Consider the following 16,744-nt stretch of genomic DNA (forward strand, 5'->3'; position numbering starts at 1 on the left):
TTTATTCCGGAAAAATACACACGCTTTCTTGCCAAAAACTTAATTTTTTTTTTAAACTGTCAAAAACGCGGGCTTCCAATTTGATGACGTAATATGTATATCACTATACGAAATAACACAAATAGTTTGACAGATATATTCATAGACATCTGATTATAATATAAATACTTATCTATGTATATATTATACCCAGCTGTCTACACTGAACTAACTGATGGTCTATGACCCATACCGCTATGACATCACAGCAGGGCTTACCCGCGTTTTAGGTCGGAAAAATTTGTTTTATGACTCGAAATAAGAATATTAATGTATATTTTTACATAGATTTTAACTTTTTTCAAATTTCATGATTTATTTTTGACTAACGATAATACCCTATTATTCTGATTTGTACTAATTATTCCGATTAAAAATTTTATTTTCATTTGTCTATAAAATAATTTATTTTATTACATTACAAGTGATTTATTTTCATTCATGAGATTTTTTATGTCTATTTAAGGTATGTTTTTCGGTGAATGTTTTCTTGCAAACATCACATGAATATGGTCGTATTCCTGTATGAGTTCGTTGATGTCCTCTTAAATGATGTTTGTGGGTAAACTTTTTACCACAAACATCGCAAGAAAAAGGTTTTTCACCCGTATGAATGCGTTGATGTGCGGTTAACACATTGCGTTGGGAAAATGTTTTATTGCAAACATCACAATGATGAGGTTTCGCTCGACTATGCGTTCTTTGTCCAATTTCCTGTTTTTCATTTTTTATTATTAATTTTGATGAAAATTGTTGTCCAGTTTCAAAGCTTCCATTTCCAATTGTTAATTTTGATTGTTGTCCATTTCCCATGTCTTCAACTTTACTAAAAACTTCACTATCTACTTCAGAATTACTTAATTCAGACTTTTCTTCAAAATGAATTCGCTGATGTCGAACTAAAAGTTGATATTGAGTAAACTTTTTTTGGCAGATCTTGCATGAAAAAGGTTTTTCTCCAGAATGTATCCGTTTATGTGTAATTAATGTGACTTTTTGGATAAATGATTTATCACAGATATCACACGAGTATGGTCTTTCGCCCGTATGAGTTCGTTTATGATAATGTAAATTGGTTTTGTTAAGATATCTTTTGTTACAAATATCACAAGCAAACGGTTTTTCACCCGGATGATCACTTCGTATATGAGAAATTAAATCAGTTTTTCTATTAAATTTTTTATCACAAAAATCACATGAAAATTGTTTCTCACCAAGGTGTGTTTGTTTATGTTGATATAAATTACTTTGGTGGCCGAATTGTTTGTCACAAATGTCACATGAAAAAGGTTTTTCTCCTGTATGAATTCGTTTGTGTCCAACTAGGTGGTGATGTTGGGAAAATGTTTTATCACATACATCACACGAAAATGGTCTCTCTCCCGTGTGAATTCGTTTATGTCTTTTCAACAGATCTCGACGGGAAAATGCTTTATTACAAAGCTCACATGCGAAACATTTTTCAGGGTAGCTTTCAGTAAAATTTTGTACATGTTCAACTGAAACATTGTCTTCTATTGTTTCATTTTTAATAATTATTAGCTCAGGATGAATTTGTTGTTCTATTTTTATGTCTTCGTCTTGGATGATCAACCCTGTATGAATTTGTTGTTCTATTTGGAAGTCTTCGTCTTGAGATATCAATTCTGTATAAATTTGTTGTTCTATTTTTATATCTTCCTCTTTGATCAATTCTGTATTGAATTGTTGTTCAATATTTATATTTTCAATTTTGTTGAACACAACATTATTTAAATTATGATATGAATAATTCGACATTTTATTTATTTTAATTCACAATGTTCTTTACATGAATATTGGTAGTGACAGCTAACCTCTCACTTTGGCCATTTTATTTTTACCTTCAAAATTATTGGGTTTGTAAGAAGTACTTGTAGATGTCAGCAGTTTTAAAAGTAATTGAATACCACAGACTAAGATTGAATGTAGACCGATTCAACCCAATTTTCAACTAAGACTGGATTAACCATTGACGTTAGAGTTATATAAACTACTAAACTTATCTACTACTAAACTTATCACGTATCACTTTACATTTTTTTTGTTACGAATCTGCAATGGTTGGACCTAAGCAATTACCTCAGGTGTTGGCACGCTTAAAATCGTTTGACACTCAATCTATATAACTCTAACGTCAATGGGATTAACTTAGCACAAGTTAGCCTTTAGTAACTCTCATTAGAAAAGTGATACGCATTAAACTATAAACTCATATTTCTAAAATAAGTAAACAATATTCTGTTCACGATAATTATCTACTTCAAAATATTTTAACGTGAGATTCACGCTAAGCCACAGTCGTGTATATATAAGTCCGCTAAACATGATAGACTCCCGTGAAAATATAATTCTAGTCAATACAGAGACTATATCAGTAAAATTCTTTGCCTGATATGTTTATATAAAAAATTATATAAACATATCAGTCTCTATGTCCAAAAATTTGACATGCTCGTATCTATCTTAATGTTCTGATTTATTCATATATGATTTTTGCATATGATCTAAAATGATCTGATATTACCTAAAAAATCTTGTAATGCACTGATATTAGATTATATACTAATTACTTTGATATCTTTCCATATATCCTTTTCGTAATAACTGTAATCTAATAATGATTATTGGTTCAAATTTTGTACATTGTACATTATCCAAATAAATAATAATTTTTTGGGTATTAAATGCGAGATAAGCGTTTTTACCAGTTATTTTTTATTCCATGCTAAGTGGGAATATTAATTTCGATTATTTTTGAGAATTAATATTAAATTGTGGCATGTTTACAGCCCAAAATTTTCAGTTTAGAAATTGTAGCTAGCAAAAATTGAATTTCAAAAATTTAATTAATAGTAAATTATTTTTTATAATTCAAACAATTTTTTTTTAGGTTAATATCGCTAAAAGCTTTTTTAATATCTTTATATTATTTAAAATTAAAAAATAACAAATGAAATATTTTTATGATCCATCAATAATAGAAAATATTTTAGTAGGTATACTATTGTGAAAAATCATTAAAATATTTTCCAGACCTTAACCTTGAAAACAGTATTTAATTGTCCTAGTTTTCGCTTATATCATTTTATTCAATACTTGCAGCACAAACCGGGAATAACCTTCGCCTATTATATATACCTTGATATTGACCTTAAACTACTGTCCTGATTTTGGAATTTTTATGTTAAATTTTCAGTTACGCATGATCTGTAACCTAATAACGGAATATGTAAAAGGATAATATTAATTTACCTATTACATTTTATATACACAAGGAATTACATTTCAATGCAACATCTGTTCTTCTTTTAAGTAAATATTTTCATTCAAGATAAAATAAAATTATTTTCTAAATTTTTTCTTGAATGCGGTTATTATTTTATCAAAAGTAATGCTGAAATTTTTTTCAACAATGGGTGATAAGGTAACACAAAATTCTGCTTTTTAATAATACAAATTTTAAATACATGTATGTATTTTAGCCGTTAAAAGGATATAAAATTACTGACTCTGAGAGGAAACAAAAAATTGGTATTGCTGCAAAAAGTTTAGATGATTTAAAAGATAAAACACTAAAAAAATTAAAAACAAACTACGGGGTAAATTTTTTATTGTTTTATAAATTATTAAAATCAATATCTATCTATAAATTTTATTACTTTTTTAGAATTCGCCAGTGCCAAAAAACATATATTTTCAATTGGTTGATGGAACCATTGTTGATACTGAACAATACTTTCAAACACTTCCATCACAAACGACACTAGTGTGGGTTGAGGAAGGCAAAGTCGCAGAAACTGGTAAATATAATTTAAATTATTATTAATTCAGGAAAATTGAACACAAAAATTGAATTGATGTTTTGAAAATAATTTTTCATAAACAAAATTTTAGTTAATAGTACGAAAGATAAAATTTAATAATCGATTCGAAAAAGTTAATTTTATATTCGAAAATTATTTTATAACTTATAATCGAAATAATTATTTTATAATCGAAAAAAGTTAATTTTAAACTAGAAGAAAAATTCAAAAACAAAAAAATGCATATTTTATGAAAATTTGATACTTAATAGATTTCAATATATAGTGTGTCCTCGGATAAAGGTAACTATACTTATACGTAAATTTCCTTATTTTGCATTTTATGAAAAAAAGTCATTCTTTATAAGAAGTTTTGCTTATTCTGAAAAGTGTGTAGTGTATATTTAAAACTTCTTAATAATGTACAGGGTAGCCAAAAATTTGGAATCACTATTTTTATTTTTGGTAAACTACCCTTCTTTTTTATAAGTTGGCGAAATGTTACTAAGAAAAGTTACTCGCAATTAAAAATTATGACTATATACAAAATATCAAGAAGATCCGAGTACTTTAATTATAGCATCATTTTTTATTTGAACAAAAGCTCTAATTATAAAAAAACGTAAGAAAGAAAATAATAATAAATCAATGAACATGTACTATCCGAGAGTATAATTTTTTGTGGACTCGTTTAGAAAATTAAAAAGAAAATTTATTATCTCGGATAAACATTCAATAAGAATGGAATTGTCTAAGTTGGAAAGATCTTCTTGATATTTTGTAAAGAGTCATAATTGTTAATTTCGGGTAACTTTTTTTAGTAACATTTTGTCAACTTTTAAAAACGAAGGGTAGTTTAGAAAAAAAAAACAAATAGTGATACCACATTTTTTGCTACTCTATACATTATTTAGAAGTTTTAAATATTCCTACATACTTTTCATAATAAGCAAAACTTCTTATAAAGAATGACTTTTTTTCTTAAAATGCAAAATTTACAAGTATAGTTACCTCTATCCGGGGACACACTGTATATAGTATATATAAACACTTAAATAAATTAAACAATATATTCAGTAGAAATAGTTACTATAAAAATTACATTTATTCCGGAATAAGGTATTTTCCGAAGAAGTATGTATGTTTATAAGAATATTTTTACGGTTACCTAAGTTTCGCTGGGCAATTTCATTTTAATTTCCTTGGACCCCTCTCACCTACTTAATCCCCTAAGAAAGCCATTGTACTCCTGAAACTTTAATATTATTTCAGCTTTAATCTCTTCCCCTTAACCCAAGGGCGGATAAAAAATTTTTGCACCCGCAGACGGTTTCAAAAAGTAGCGCCCCCCGTAATAGAAATCGATCAAATGATTTTTTTTTTTTTGGTCTTTTAGTTTCAAGTTCTTTATTTCTTAAAACCTGTAAAATCGCGTTGGTTGTTCTAGACAGTGCTCTGGCTCGAGCTATGACTGTTAAATAAGAACGTAGATGAATACATTCATTAAAAAAGCATTTTTGTAAATTACCAGAATCTTTACTAACATACTTGCTCTATTTAGAACTACTCCAGTGTTCAAATTGATCAAATTGCTTAAATGCGAAAATTTACTGTAAAAATTGCTGTAAAATTATCGTCCCTTTTAAAATTCAACCACAAATCTGTCTATAATTATTAGATATACTCTCACTCTGAATGTTTTCTGACCAGATAAAGAAGAAGTAATATCTTCGTCAGATTCATCTGCTGTGAGCATTCTCTTTCGTATCCTCTTTGTGTCCTTTTCATATTCTTGGACTGTTGAGAGTTCCAAGACTGTCATACATTTGAATAACTGCACAAATGTCAATATAGACTGTAATTTTTTGTATACTTACTATTTAATTAACTGTATATTTTTTTTAATAGTTCCACGCGCGCACCCCTTTGTAAACTCGCGCCACTAGGCTCTTGCTTATTTTGCCTTATGGATAATCTACCTCTTCCTTAACCCCCTAAAGAGGCAAGCCTTTATACACACTACATACAGACAGATATTGTTCTCTTATAATAAACCTCGTAAGTGGAAACTCAGCATAACGTCAGGTAAGCGAAAGTAAGCAAAATGGTTGTAGGATTCAAATTTTGAATCTAATAGTGACCTGGAAAGTAAATTTTGAAGCTCTTTCAATATGAATTTGTGTTTTTGAAGATTTTAAGAAAAACTTATTTACACATTTCAGATGCGGAACGTTTGTACAAAACAATACGGGAAGTCAACATTGAATACATAACTGCCGGTACCAAAGTACAAGATTTTGTGATGAACGAATTGAAATCGAAAATATACAAACTAGCTGATAATTTTAATAAAAACGACCAGCATGATAAAATATTGTTGAGTTCAAGGCTTGAACATCCAGATTGGTTTGAGGGTAAAATTTGTTGCATTGTTTTTATTATTTTAAAGAAATAAGCACATTATTTATTTTACGTTTATCACACCTAAAACAAACAAAAAATCAATTCAGGTTTAAAATATTAAACTTATATCGTAATAATCCATTAATCTTAAAATGGATATTTTATTAAAATGAAATATATATTAGAAAAATTGTATTTTTATAATAGATATTTATAATTGTTAACAAAATAATTAACAATAATTAATTTTTTAACGCTTATTCAAGACCTAGGATCTAGCAACAAGATTCTTTTACAAAAGCCGTCGTGGATTATACGTCAGCTGCTTACTTTCCGTAAAATTGATTTCCATTTATTTAAAAATATTTGCCTATATTTTTAACAAATGAAAATTATCTTTTTCGAAAAGTAAGCAAATGATGTTTAATACATTGCATTATAGTCAGCTGACGATTATTTTAATATTCTATATGGATTTATCATGAGCTACTATTTTTTTAATTAACGCAATAAAAAAAGGCATAAATCGAATCTCTTATAGACAATCTGGATTTGAGATTTTTTAATAAATCGACGGTCATAACTTAACAGAAGGGTATCACTCAAAATAAGTTGTATAATTTGAACAAAGACATCAAAATTAGTAACTTTGAATTTGATCTTGCTCTAATAAAAATACTCCAATATATTTCCTTTTGAAATATATAGGATCTTCATTCTGATCCAATCTCGATCAAAATTTTGAATTGGATTGTACACAGATATATAAATAATTTTTTACTTCAATCAAGTCAATTCATGTTCCAGTCATGATGTTCCTTTTAAAATAATAAAATTTTTACATATTTATATCTGAGCAGATATTCTGAGGAGTTATTTCCGTGAATCGGTTAAAACATCCCTAATTATATGTCATTAATGGACATTGATAAGCGAATGTTTATTCTTGACATCGATTTTTATCAGTAAATATTATACTCACTTGCGATATTAGTAGTTTTAATTTTTTGTAATTTTATGTTTCGATATTCTTCTGGAATTCTCAGACATAAGCCAATTGAGCAGATTGCTTTCTTGATTTGCATTATTTATGTTGTGTTCGAAAGAATTGAAATCTGATTTTTTCAGTCAGAACATTTGGTCTTGCAACTAAAATATAAAGATATTATAAAATAGACGTTGCTTAACTGTCGTAAAAGTTTTAGTACAAATAAATGTTTAAATTTTCTTAGCTTGTTCTTGTTTAAAAATAGATTTGCCATTTATTTTCTTGATGTAACCTGGAGCGTGCCTCCATTTTTAAGCCAGTACCTCCAATAATATTAAAAATTGAGCGGCTCATTGAATTAAAAAAAAATAATAAAAAATAAATAATACCGATTAACATGCAGTGAACAGAGGAGGTGGAATATTCTTCTCTAACAGGTTGGATAGTCTACATTGTAGTGTAATCAAGTTACAGCTTGTTTGTTTTTAGTCTATATATTTGTTAAATCATTTTCTTTAGGAATTTTTTTATTGTATAGTCTTCTTGGTGTAAAAAATACCCCTTCGACAATAAAAAACAACTTCAGTTTTCCTTAAAATAGTACCTTAGTGACAGAAATGTTTATTATATTATTAAGTTTTCATATAATGATTTCTCATTAATGTAATAATATTGCCTAAATTTTATAATAAATGATATAGTATGATTTATTATTATTTATTAAAAATTATGGAATTTTAACGCTAAGATGTCAGCCTCACGAGGCAAAAAAATGTAAAGCATGCTTGTTAGACTAAGCTGATTTTTTCATTGAATGAAAAGACAAAAGATGTATCATATTTATAGTTACATATGTTATCTCTGGCACACATACTTTGAAATTTTAAGTTTTTAAACTTTTAAGCATTCTATTTTTACTTTTTATATCATGTGTACTAAGTTTAGTCCCAAGTTTGTAACTCTTAAAAATATTGATGCTATGAAGAAAATTTTGGTATAGGTGTTTATAAAATCATCTAATTAGTCCATTTCCGGTTTTCTGTCGTTTGTCCGCCTGTCATCACGGTAACTCAAAAACGAAAAGAGATATCAAGCTTGTAAACCGTTAGAGATAGAACAAAAGTTTAAATGTAAAAAATGTTTCTTATAAAAAAATAAACAACTTATGTTTGAAACATTTTTTCGTAAACATCACTGTTTACCCGTGAGGGGTTAACTACTTGTTAACTATACTTTTGATATTTGATTTAAACGACATAGTGCCCCAATTTATAATAAAAACAATTATTTTAATGTTTCATATAGTTCTATAGGAATATTTTGCTGTCAAGTTGCTAGATACTCTTTCTAAGCATTTAAGTTCCTCCATAGTTAATATATTTATATTAATGATGAAATCATTTTTGAGAGCTCACATAATAATATAACGAATTATATGTATATATAAGCAACGAGACGCAAAATTCGATACTACACGCAACGAATATCAATGTCTGTCTTATAATATTTTTACGAAAAAAATATCATTTGAAGTTTTCAAATTCTCAAACATAAAAATATTAATAAACAATTATGTATTTTGATTAATATTTTTATGCGTTCAAATAATTTTTATAGGTTTAGACACAAGATCAAAAACAAAAGAAGAATATTTATTTCGTAGATCACAGGACCGTATCCGTAATTATTATTATAAAACAAAAGATGAATTAAACAATGTCAATTCAAAGGAAATTAATAATTTATTATCATTTTTATCAAAAGAATTAAAGAATGTTAATTATTTTGGTTGTTATTTCGATAGAAGACATTTTACAATTGGTGATACTAATTTAAAATGTTTATGTGATAAAAATGGTTACTTTTATTGTGAAGGTAAATGGAATAAAGCAAAATGTGAAAGTATACCAAAGCATGTTATAAATCCGTATGATAGCCGTGAATCGAGAATATTATTTCAAACATGGAATTTAGATCATGTTGTTGAACGATCTAGATCGATTATACCAAAAATAATTACAAATAAAGAGGATCATATTAATTTTCAAAAAGTTTTTAATGATTTATTTACAAAACATAATTTAAAATTAGTTCATATTGTTTGTCATGATAAACAACGGCATTTAAAAGATATTTCTGATTATAGTATTACAAAAAATGATGATCAAGAACTTCATTTAAAATGACAAACGTATTTGATAGTGATTTTTTAATATTAAGTGGGCTTATTTATTATGTATGAAATGTTTTGAGATTTTAGATTTTAATCTCCAAAAACATATGACTGAGTGTTAGCGCAAATCCTGGAAAAAGCGAACCCTCACTCCCAAAAAAAGTAAGAATGTCAACTAATTGTTGGCAAATATTTTCTAGATTTTTTCAAAAAAGAAAATTGTTTAAAAACCTGGAAAATTTTCTTTTTTTTCCATTTGGATAGAAATAATCTTCTTGAGTAATTTTGATTCAAAAAACAAAAGCGGGTTCTTCTGACAATTGGAAGATTCAAAAATATCGACAAAAGTCGTATACGAAAAATGATATCCCTTCGTAAATTCAACAAAATTTTCGTGTATTTAAATTATTTATTTTCATTTTGATTGGACGAGTATTTTTTGAGCTTTTCACAAAATGAACCCGATTTTTTTTTACTTTTTGGATCAAACTTACCTTATATGGCTATATACCAAGTTTCATCAAATTCCGTAACAAAAAATTTTTTCTATTTTTTTTAATTTAAAAAAAAGAAGGGGGTGAAATTTCTCCCTGGAGATTAGTATTAACTGCTTTCAAACTTGTTTTTAGAATATTTTTACTAAAGATTGTATGAAGTAATCATCAAGACTCAGAAAAGACAAATCCAGACATGGCTCTAGAGTTTCGGGTGAGGGGAAATGTTTAAGATGAAGAAATCGTGTTGCCTTGAATTTACATCCTAATGCGTTCCTAATAAATATTATCCTTTCATATTCGTGTTTGGATTTGTATTTTCTAGTTCGAAATATTCATTGTAATGAAACTTTCGTAATAGACCTTTTCATTGTTTTTGAATAGGTAATTAGGATTTATTAAAATAAACAACTCGATTTAATAAAAGTATTTGTTATGCTTTTTAATGCTTTTAAATATTTAGTAATTTTGTTTTATTGAATGATATAAATAAAAAAGAAGTTTCACTTCTTACAAGTGTGATATCTTAAAATAAGTTCACACCCTTATTTCAGCACTTGTTTAATCATTAAGCCACTAAAAAGTATAAAGTGTTGAATAACAAGGAAATTATCGTAATCATTCCGTTACAAAAACTTATAATCGTGGTTACATATTCATTAAGCGAAATTCGTTTTAAGGACCAAATCAAATCTAAAAAGAGCATCACACTATCCGATCAACAATCAAAATTCTGTTAGTAGATGACGATTTAATGGCAGATTGTAGTCATCTTCGGCATATCAATTAAAGGTGTGAATACAGCCATAATTTTGACTGAGACTGTCCGGTGATGGTTCGGTGGCTGAATCGACCTAAGGAAATAATTTGTATATCGTTACCGCAGAATTATCAATTACAAATTGCCGTTAATTTGTTTTAATAAAATTTTGGTTTTAAATATCACGTATTGGTATTTTTAACGGAATTATCACGTTCATTTTTTAATGGCTTATTTATGCAATGATTAAAAAAAAAAACTTAATTATTTTAATATATAAATTATTTAAACTATGAAGACAAAAAAACTATATTATATATACATTATATTAGATAATTTAGTGAATAAATATATTAGGGTAGTTCGTAGATCATTTTAGCTAAAAGTGCCAAGTTAAATAAGATATTAAATAACGTAGTGTCAATATGTATGCATTTTCTTAAAGAAAGTATTATTTTTTTGTTGCTAAAATATTTTTTGATACATGCATAAAAGTGTATACAGGATGCATCCTAAATACTAGAAACTATTTTAAAACCAAAATGGCATACGTCACTTTAACGTGACAATTAGCACCTAAGTTTAAATTGTATTTCATTGGAATAAGTCTAGGCCATAGACGCGCAGAATAATACAAAATTTATCTCAGAAATAGTGTAAATTAAACAAAATCTCAACTGTAAATAAAAACATGGTATAAAAGGTTTTCAGGAATCCAATACCATTGTACTGGTGGTACCTGTATGCCATTCACGCAGGCGTAAATGGTTGGGTACGACAATATTTGGATCATTTCATGTTGCAATGTACAAAGATCAGAGTTATATTACTATATTATTATAGTTTTAGTAATATGTGAATGAATGTGTGTTTTTTTTATTGAAGAATTAGAATATTTTCTTTTTCAAAAAATTCCAAAATTTTCTATTCGATTTTAATCAATGGTAGAGGCATATATGTAATATTCGTATTTGGTCAACTGGCATGGGGCAGAATGTTCCAACGTTACGGTGCTGGAAATATATTATTCTCTCTATCCTCTGAGAGACGTTGACTACAGACAGAATATTTCTATTTTTGTCAAAAAAAAGAAAAAATATTTTTTTCCATAATCCCAATTAGAAAAACATTATCCTATCTTAAACCTTTGCTTTGAAGCATTCCCAACTTTAAGCAAAGCTCGTTATTTTCTCGATTAGCAATATCTTTCTCCCCCTTTACAGATTTTATATTTAAAGCACCGATTTTTCAGTGCCATACTTCAACAAAATAGATGTCCTATTCTGAATGTTTATATCCTAATAGATGTTGACCTTTTATAAGACTGATTTTGCAGTATTATCTCTTCGGCATCTAAAACGGTTGAAAATGACTACGATATGACTACGTATATAATAAGCCCAATTTTTCTTTAATTTTAACGAGGGTACACTATTTTGGTTAATCATTGTATTTGATTAAAATCGTAAAGAACATAGGTACTGCACGGTTATGGCCTACGCGATGATTTATAAAATAATATTTTTACAAAGCTTTAACTGTTGATAACTGTAATAATGAGAAATAATGATCTCAAATATAGAAATTGTTTTGTAGTCGATGTTAATTTTTTTAAAAAGTGGTTTGAATGGCTATGGAGATGTATCTGTGTTCCATAAATCTTCTCGCTATTTTTGATATGAATATTGTAAATTTGGTCATCATATCAAAACAAGTAAAGAGAATTTTAATTTAGGATATCTTATAATTTAATTATTTTGAGTGTTACGTAATTGATAAATACTTATATAATAAAAGATACGATTCTGGGCACAACTTTTTATACCAGCCATTTTGACTTTTCATTTCACAATAAATACAAACAAGTCATGTATTGGAATTTTTGGAAATGTGCAGTTATTAATGCACAGAATCCAGTAAAAATAGGTTACAACCTTTAAACTGACCCATTCATAAAAATTTTGCGCCCAGAAATATTTTATTTTCTAATGATTGAAAGTCCAATGTATTTTAGAAATGTTTATCAATGTAACAAAAGTATTAATTGGGCAAGTATTTCACAACAATGATAAAATTTCTTTGAAAATTTAAGAGCATAGAATTTTAAAAAAAAGTTAAAATTTAAATTATTGTTGATTTGCTTACCTCTAAAATGAACTTAGTATTGTATTTATTAAAAATATCATTTGATTTAAAAATATGTGAAAGACTATTTAGAATTAGAAGGCTTAGTTCATTCGTGGAGGAATTGTTCATTTTAAATAGGCTGTCGAACTCCATAGCCGATATAAAAACTATATAAACTCATAAAATGGACTGCTCATATCGTAAAATGCATAATCTTGTTAATTTTTATTTCTATATTCGAATGAGCAATTCATCTTAAACGTCCATGATATAACCAAATTGAAAACAAAACAAACCGGCTAGAAATGATGAACAACAATTTACTTACAATATCCATTTTCTGGAGGTGATAATTAACAAAAATTTTATTTGAACGTCATAAAAACATATTGAATTGACAATATATTTTTGCTACAGAATTTATCCTTCCCAAAACCAAATGTTCAAATATTCCTAGTCGTGTACAAAATATATAAAAAAAAATATAATAATAAATTTCATTTCTTTATATTTCTAAATCTTTAAGTATTTTCTCAAATCGTGAACTGCCGATTTTAAGTAATTTTAGTTAAAAAGACTGTTTTTAACGAATTTATTAGTTTAAAAAAATTTTGTATAGCCTGGTTTATTTTTGACTTTGATATGAAATATATATTATGTAGAAAATGTAAACAGAACTTATTTACTTAAATTTTTCAATCACTAAGTATTGTTGAATTCTTTACAATTTATTACAATTGGGTTTTAGAATACTAATTTATGAATTCAAAAAAGTAATTTACAAAAAATACGTAAATTATGATGGATTTAATTTAATATTAGTTTTTGAAATTGAATATTCGATTATATTAAAATAAAAAAATTGTATAAATAAGTATTATTAGACTTTGTCATACATATTTTATAACTACGCAGGCTTGAACGGAATATCATCGCATTTTAACCGATAAAAGCTATTAAAACGCACTTGAAAGTAAATTTTATTCCACTAAATGTTAATTCCGTAACAGAACTTAACAAGCAGCCAAGTAAAAATACGATTCCGTAATTTGCCCGCTTTATTGTTTTATTAACAAAATCACCAGTTTTTCATTTAGAGATTTAATCTCGAAATCATTGAATTGAACATATAAATTGATGGGAGCTCCAACGTTCCACTTCTTTGATTGATTCATATTTTAGTCATAGTTTATGTTACATATTTTTATTATGAAACTAAAGTTTTACATTATACTACTCAAGATATGAGGATGAGACTGTATGCTTCAATGGAAAATACACATTACGTATTTTCATTTATACAAATAGAAAGAAACAAAAAAAAATTACACAGAAGCTCGGACTAGAATCCAGGTCCTCTAGATATCCGGTCTAGAGCGTAACCAACTCCATCACTTCTGTTCTATTTAAGTGACACAAATTGTATGTGATCTGTTCGTGTCTTTATACTATTTGTATGTTTGTGTATACAGAACACACAAACGTTTCGCACTACTATATAAGTTATCGAGTTACATATTTTGATTATGAAACTCAATTTTTTTCAAATTTTTGTATACTTTATGTAAGTCAAAGTTCTTCAGTTTATGTTAAATTTCTTAAATTAAAATATGACGTCAGTGTTCTGAAAAAATTTTTAAAAACATATCGATCATATTAAAAAGGTAAAAACGCACAACATTATCTAATATTGCAAAATGTAGGTAATCCATTATTTTACGTATTTGCAACAAGTTTAAAATAATATGAATTCTAAAACCTAATTTTATAAATATTAAAAAAAATTTTGTATTTATAATCCTGTAATCTTGTTGTCCGATATGATATTTAGAAAAATCTTAATATAAGGATACTTTTGTATAAAAACATGGCTTATCTATTAATTATAATTTGTAAAAAATATATCAGACTGTAGTTTAATAATTCGTAATTGTATTTCATTCATGAAGAAAGTAAGATAAAAATATTTAGGAAAAGTGTAAAGAATTTTCTTGTTTGTTTGAGTGGGAATGATGTTTGAAAATCGTAAGCTGTGTTCGAGTTTAAAATGAACCAAATAGGATTAAAATAAAACGATTAAGCCTGCATGCATAGAAATTAGTGGCAGGGTAAAATGAAGTAAGAAACGGAACTTCATGTGTTGTGCAAAGGAAATGAATTCATCAAGCATACATGTAACGCTTAATTTTTTACATGTCGACACCGTTGTTAGTTAGCCTCTTTTCGAATGCCGACTCTTGACGTGGTTTTTTTCGACTCTCCTTGCTTTTAACAGATATACTATAAATTCTCCTCTAGCTTTTTATCGATATAAAATTTGAGATATATTCTTTCTGTAGTGGGTACGGAACCATTCTATAGTGAGTTGTGTTCATCCAAAAAACTGATTCGATAAAACACACGGGCTATACTAGAATATGGGCTGAAGGAATTTGAGTATGTTCAAAAATCGCGAATTGAAATTTTTCCTATATTCATGCAGAGAAATAATTTGAGCTTTTTTTTTACCCATATTGCTAAAACCCTCTGAAAACTTTTGGTTTTAGTATTTTACCATATATTGAATCAATAATATTGACCCAGTGAAGCTAGTTTCAAAGAATATGGAGTGGTGAAGGTAAACTGACCCCTTTATCAGTCAAATGTACTTACAAAATAGAAAATAAGTTTTAAAAAACGTGGAGTGTTCTTAATTTGTTTGATGATCCATTAAACGATTCGTGGAAAACCTTTCTGATCATGATTTTTGCATATTCAAATCCATCTAGCGCATTATCTATACATATTGATAAATGGGTACATGATATTTAAATTTAATAAGTTTGAATGTATTTTCGAATGAACTGAATGTTTGTTTTGAAGAGAAATTTTTTTTTATAAAATTTTATTCGAATATAATATAATGATATTTGAGGTATGAATGGCTGCTATTTTGGTTAGTTAATACTTTTTCATGAATGAAAAACATATCTATTTTATTTAGATAATTAAAATATGTATGGATAAAATTAGTTTGATAGTAGTCTTTAATTTTCGAGCAATAATAATCTTACTTAAAAGAGTTTATGAAATATACATTAAAATATACATACATATATTTTTGTAAAATTTGTTTGATTTTATGGAAAACGTTATAAAGAAAAACTATTTTCAATTGTTATTTTTCTAAACTTATCAATTGCTGTTTCGCTTGAAATAAAATTGTTTTTATGGAGAAATAAATAAATTGATGTTATAAATACATTTGGATATTATTTTTTTATCAATTGTATCTCCAGGATTATTCTTACAAATTTGGAATTGCAAGCATTCTGATTATTCAAAATTAAAATTATATTTCAATTGTTAAAAATAAATTTATTTTTATTTTTCATAAATTAATATTAATTCGGTTACCCATTGTTTCGTCAATTGCGTATTTCAGTACTCAATGTTTCATCACTCGTTACATTACTCAATGCTTCATCGCTAGTTTCATTACTTGATGTTTCGTCAACAGTTAACTGTGAATAATGTAAATATCGAACAGGTAAATCAATTCCAATACATAGGAAGCATAGTGTCAAAGGAAGGTGGAACCGATGAAGATATTACCTGCAGGATAATTAAGGCCAAAAGAGCGTTTGCATACAGCCTGCACCAGTGTGGCAATCAAACCAAATAAGAAACAAAAAACTCAAAATATTGGAGGCAATGTAAAATCAGTCCTTCTGTATGATTGCTAGACGTGCCAAGTGACTAAAACGAATGCAAATAAATTACAGGGATTCACAAACAAATGTCTCAGAATAATCTTCAATACACTGACCAGAAAGAATTTAAACGAAAAATTGATGAGGAAAGTAAGTCAAAGCCTTATGAACGAAACAATAACGAAAATAAAGTTTGGGTTGATAGGCCACAGCTCAAGAAGACCATGTAATCAGTGGTGGATTT

At 27.2% G+C, this 16,744-nt stretch overlaps 2 protein-coding genes across 2 annotated transcripts; one reads left to right on the forward strand and one right to left on the reverse strand.

Moving 5' to 3' along the window:
• Nucleotides 1–474: 474 nt before the first annotated feature.
• On the reverse strand, nucleotides 475–1,890 carry LOC123296114 (zinc finger protein 271-like). Its single transcript, XM_044877576.1, has 2 exons — nucleotides 1,875–1,890; nucleotides 475–1,733 (listed from the first exon to the last, which is right to left on the reverse strand). Exons 1-2 carry the CDS (start codon nucleotides 1,888–1,890, stop codon nucleotides 475–477), a joined length of 1,275 nt encoding a protein of 424 aa, XP_044733511.1.
• Nucleotides 1,891–3,447: 1,557 nt separating this feature from the next.
• LOC123294984 (DNA fragmentation factor subunit beta) lies at nucleotides 3,448–9,851 on the forward strand. Its single transcript, XM_044876173.1, has 5 exons — nucleotides 3,448–3,484; nucleotides 3,543–3,659; nucleotides 3,728–3,860; nucleotides 6,086–6,277; nucleotides 8,872–9,851. The coding sequence occupies exons 1-5, from the start codon at nucleotides 3,452–3,454 to the stop codon at nucleotides 9,438–9,440; spliced, it is 1,044 nt and encodes a 347-aa protein (XP_044732108.1). The 5' UTR covers nucleotides 3,448–3,451; the 3' UTR covers nucleotides 9,441–9,851.
• The last annotated feature ends 6,893 nt before the right edge of the window (nucleotides 9,852–16,744 follow it).

The sequence above is a fragment of the Chrysoperla carnea genome, chromosome 3, assembly GCF_905475395.1.
Source record: "Chrysoperla carnea chromosome 3, inChrCarn1.1, whole genome shotgun sequence".
NCBI classification, from domain to species: domain Eukaryota; kingdom Metazoa; phylum Arthropoda; class Insecta; order Neuroptera; family Chrysopidae; genus Chrysoperla; species Chrysoperla carnea.

Bases quoted from the DNA above. Each gene is read 5' to 3' on its own strand.
- LOC123294984 (XM_044876173.1), top strand. From the start codon at position 3,452: ATGCTGAAATTTTTTTCAACAATGGGTGATAAG. The intron at 3,485-3,542 runs GTAACACAAAAT...TATGTATTTTAG, and splicing joins TTTCAACAATGGGTGATAAG to CCGTTAAAAGGATATAAAAT. The intron at 3,861-6,085 runs GTAAATATAATT...TACACATTTCAG, and splicing joins AGGCAAAGTCGCAGAAACTG to ATGCGGAACGTTTGTACAAA.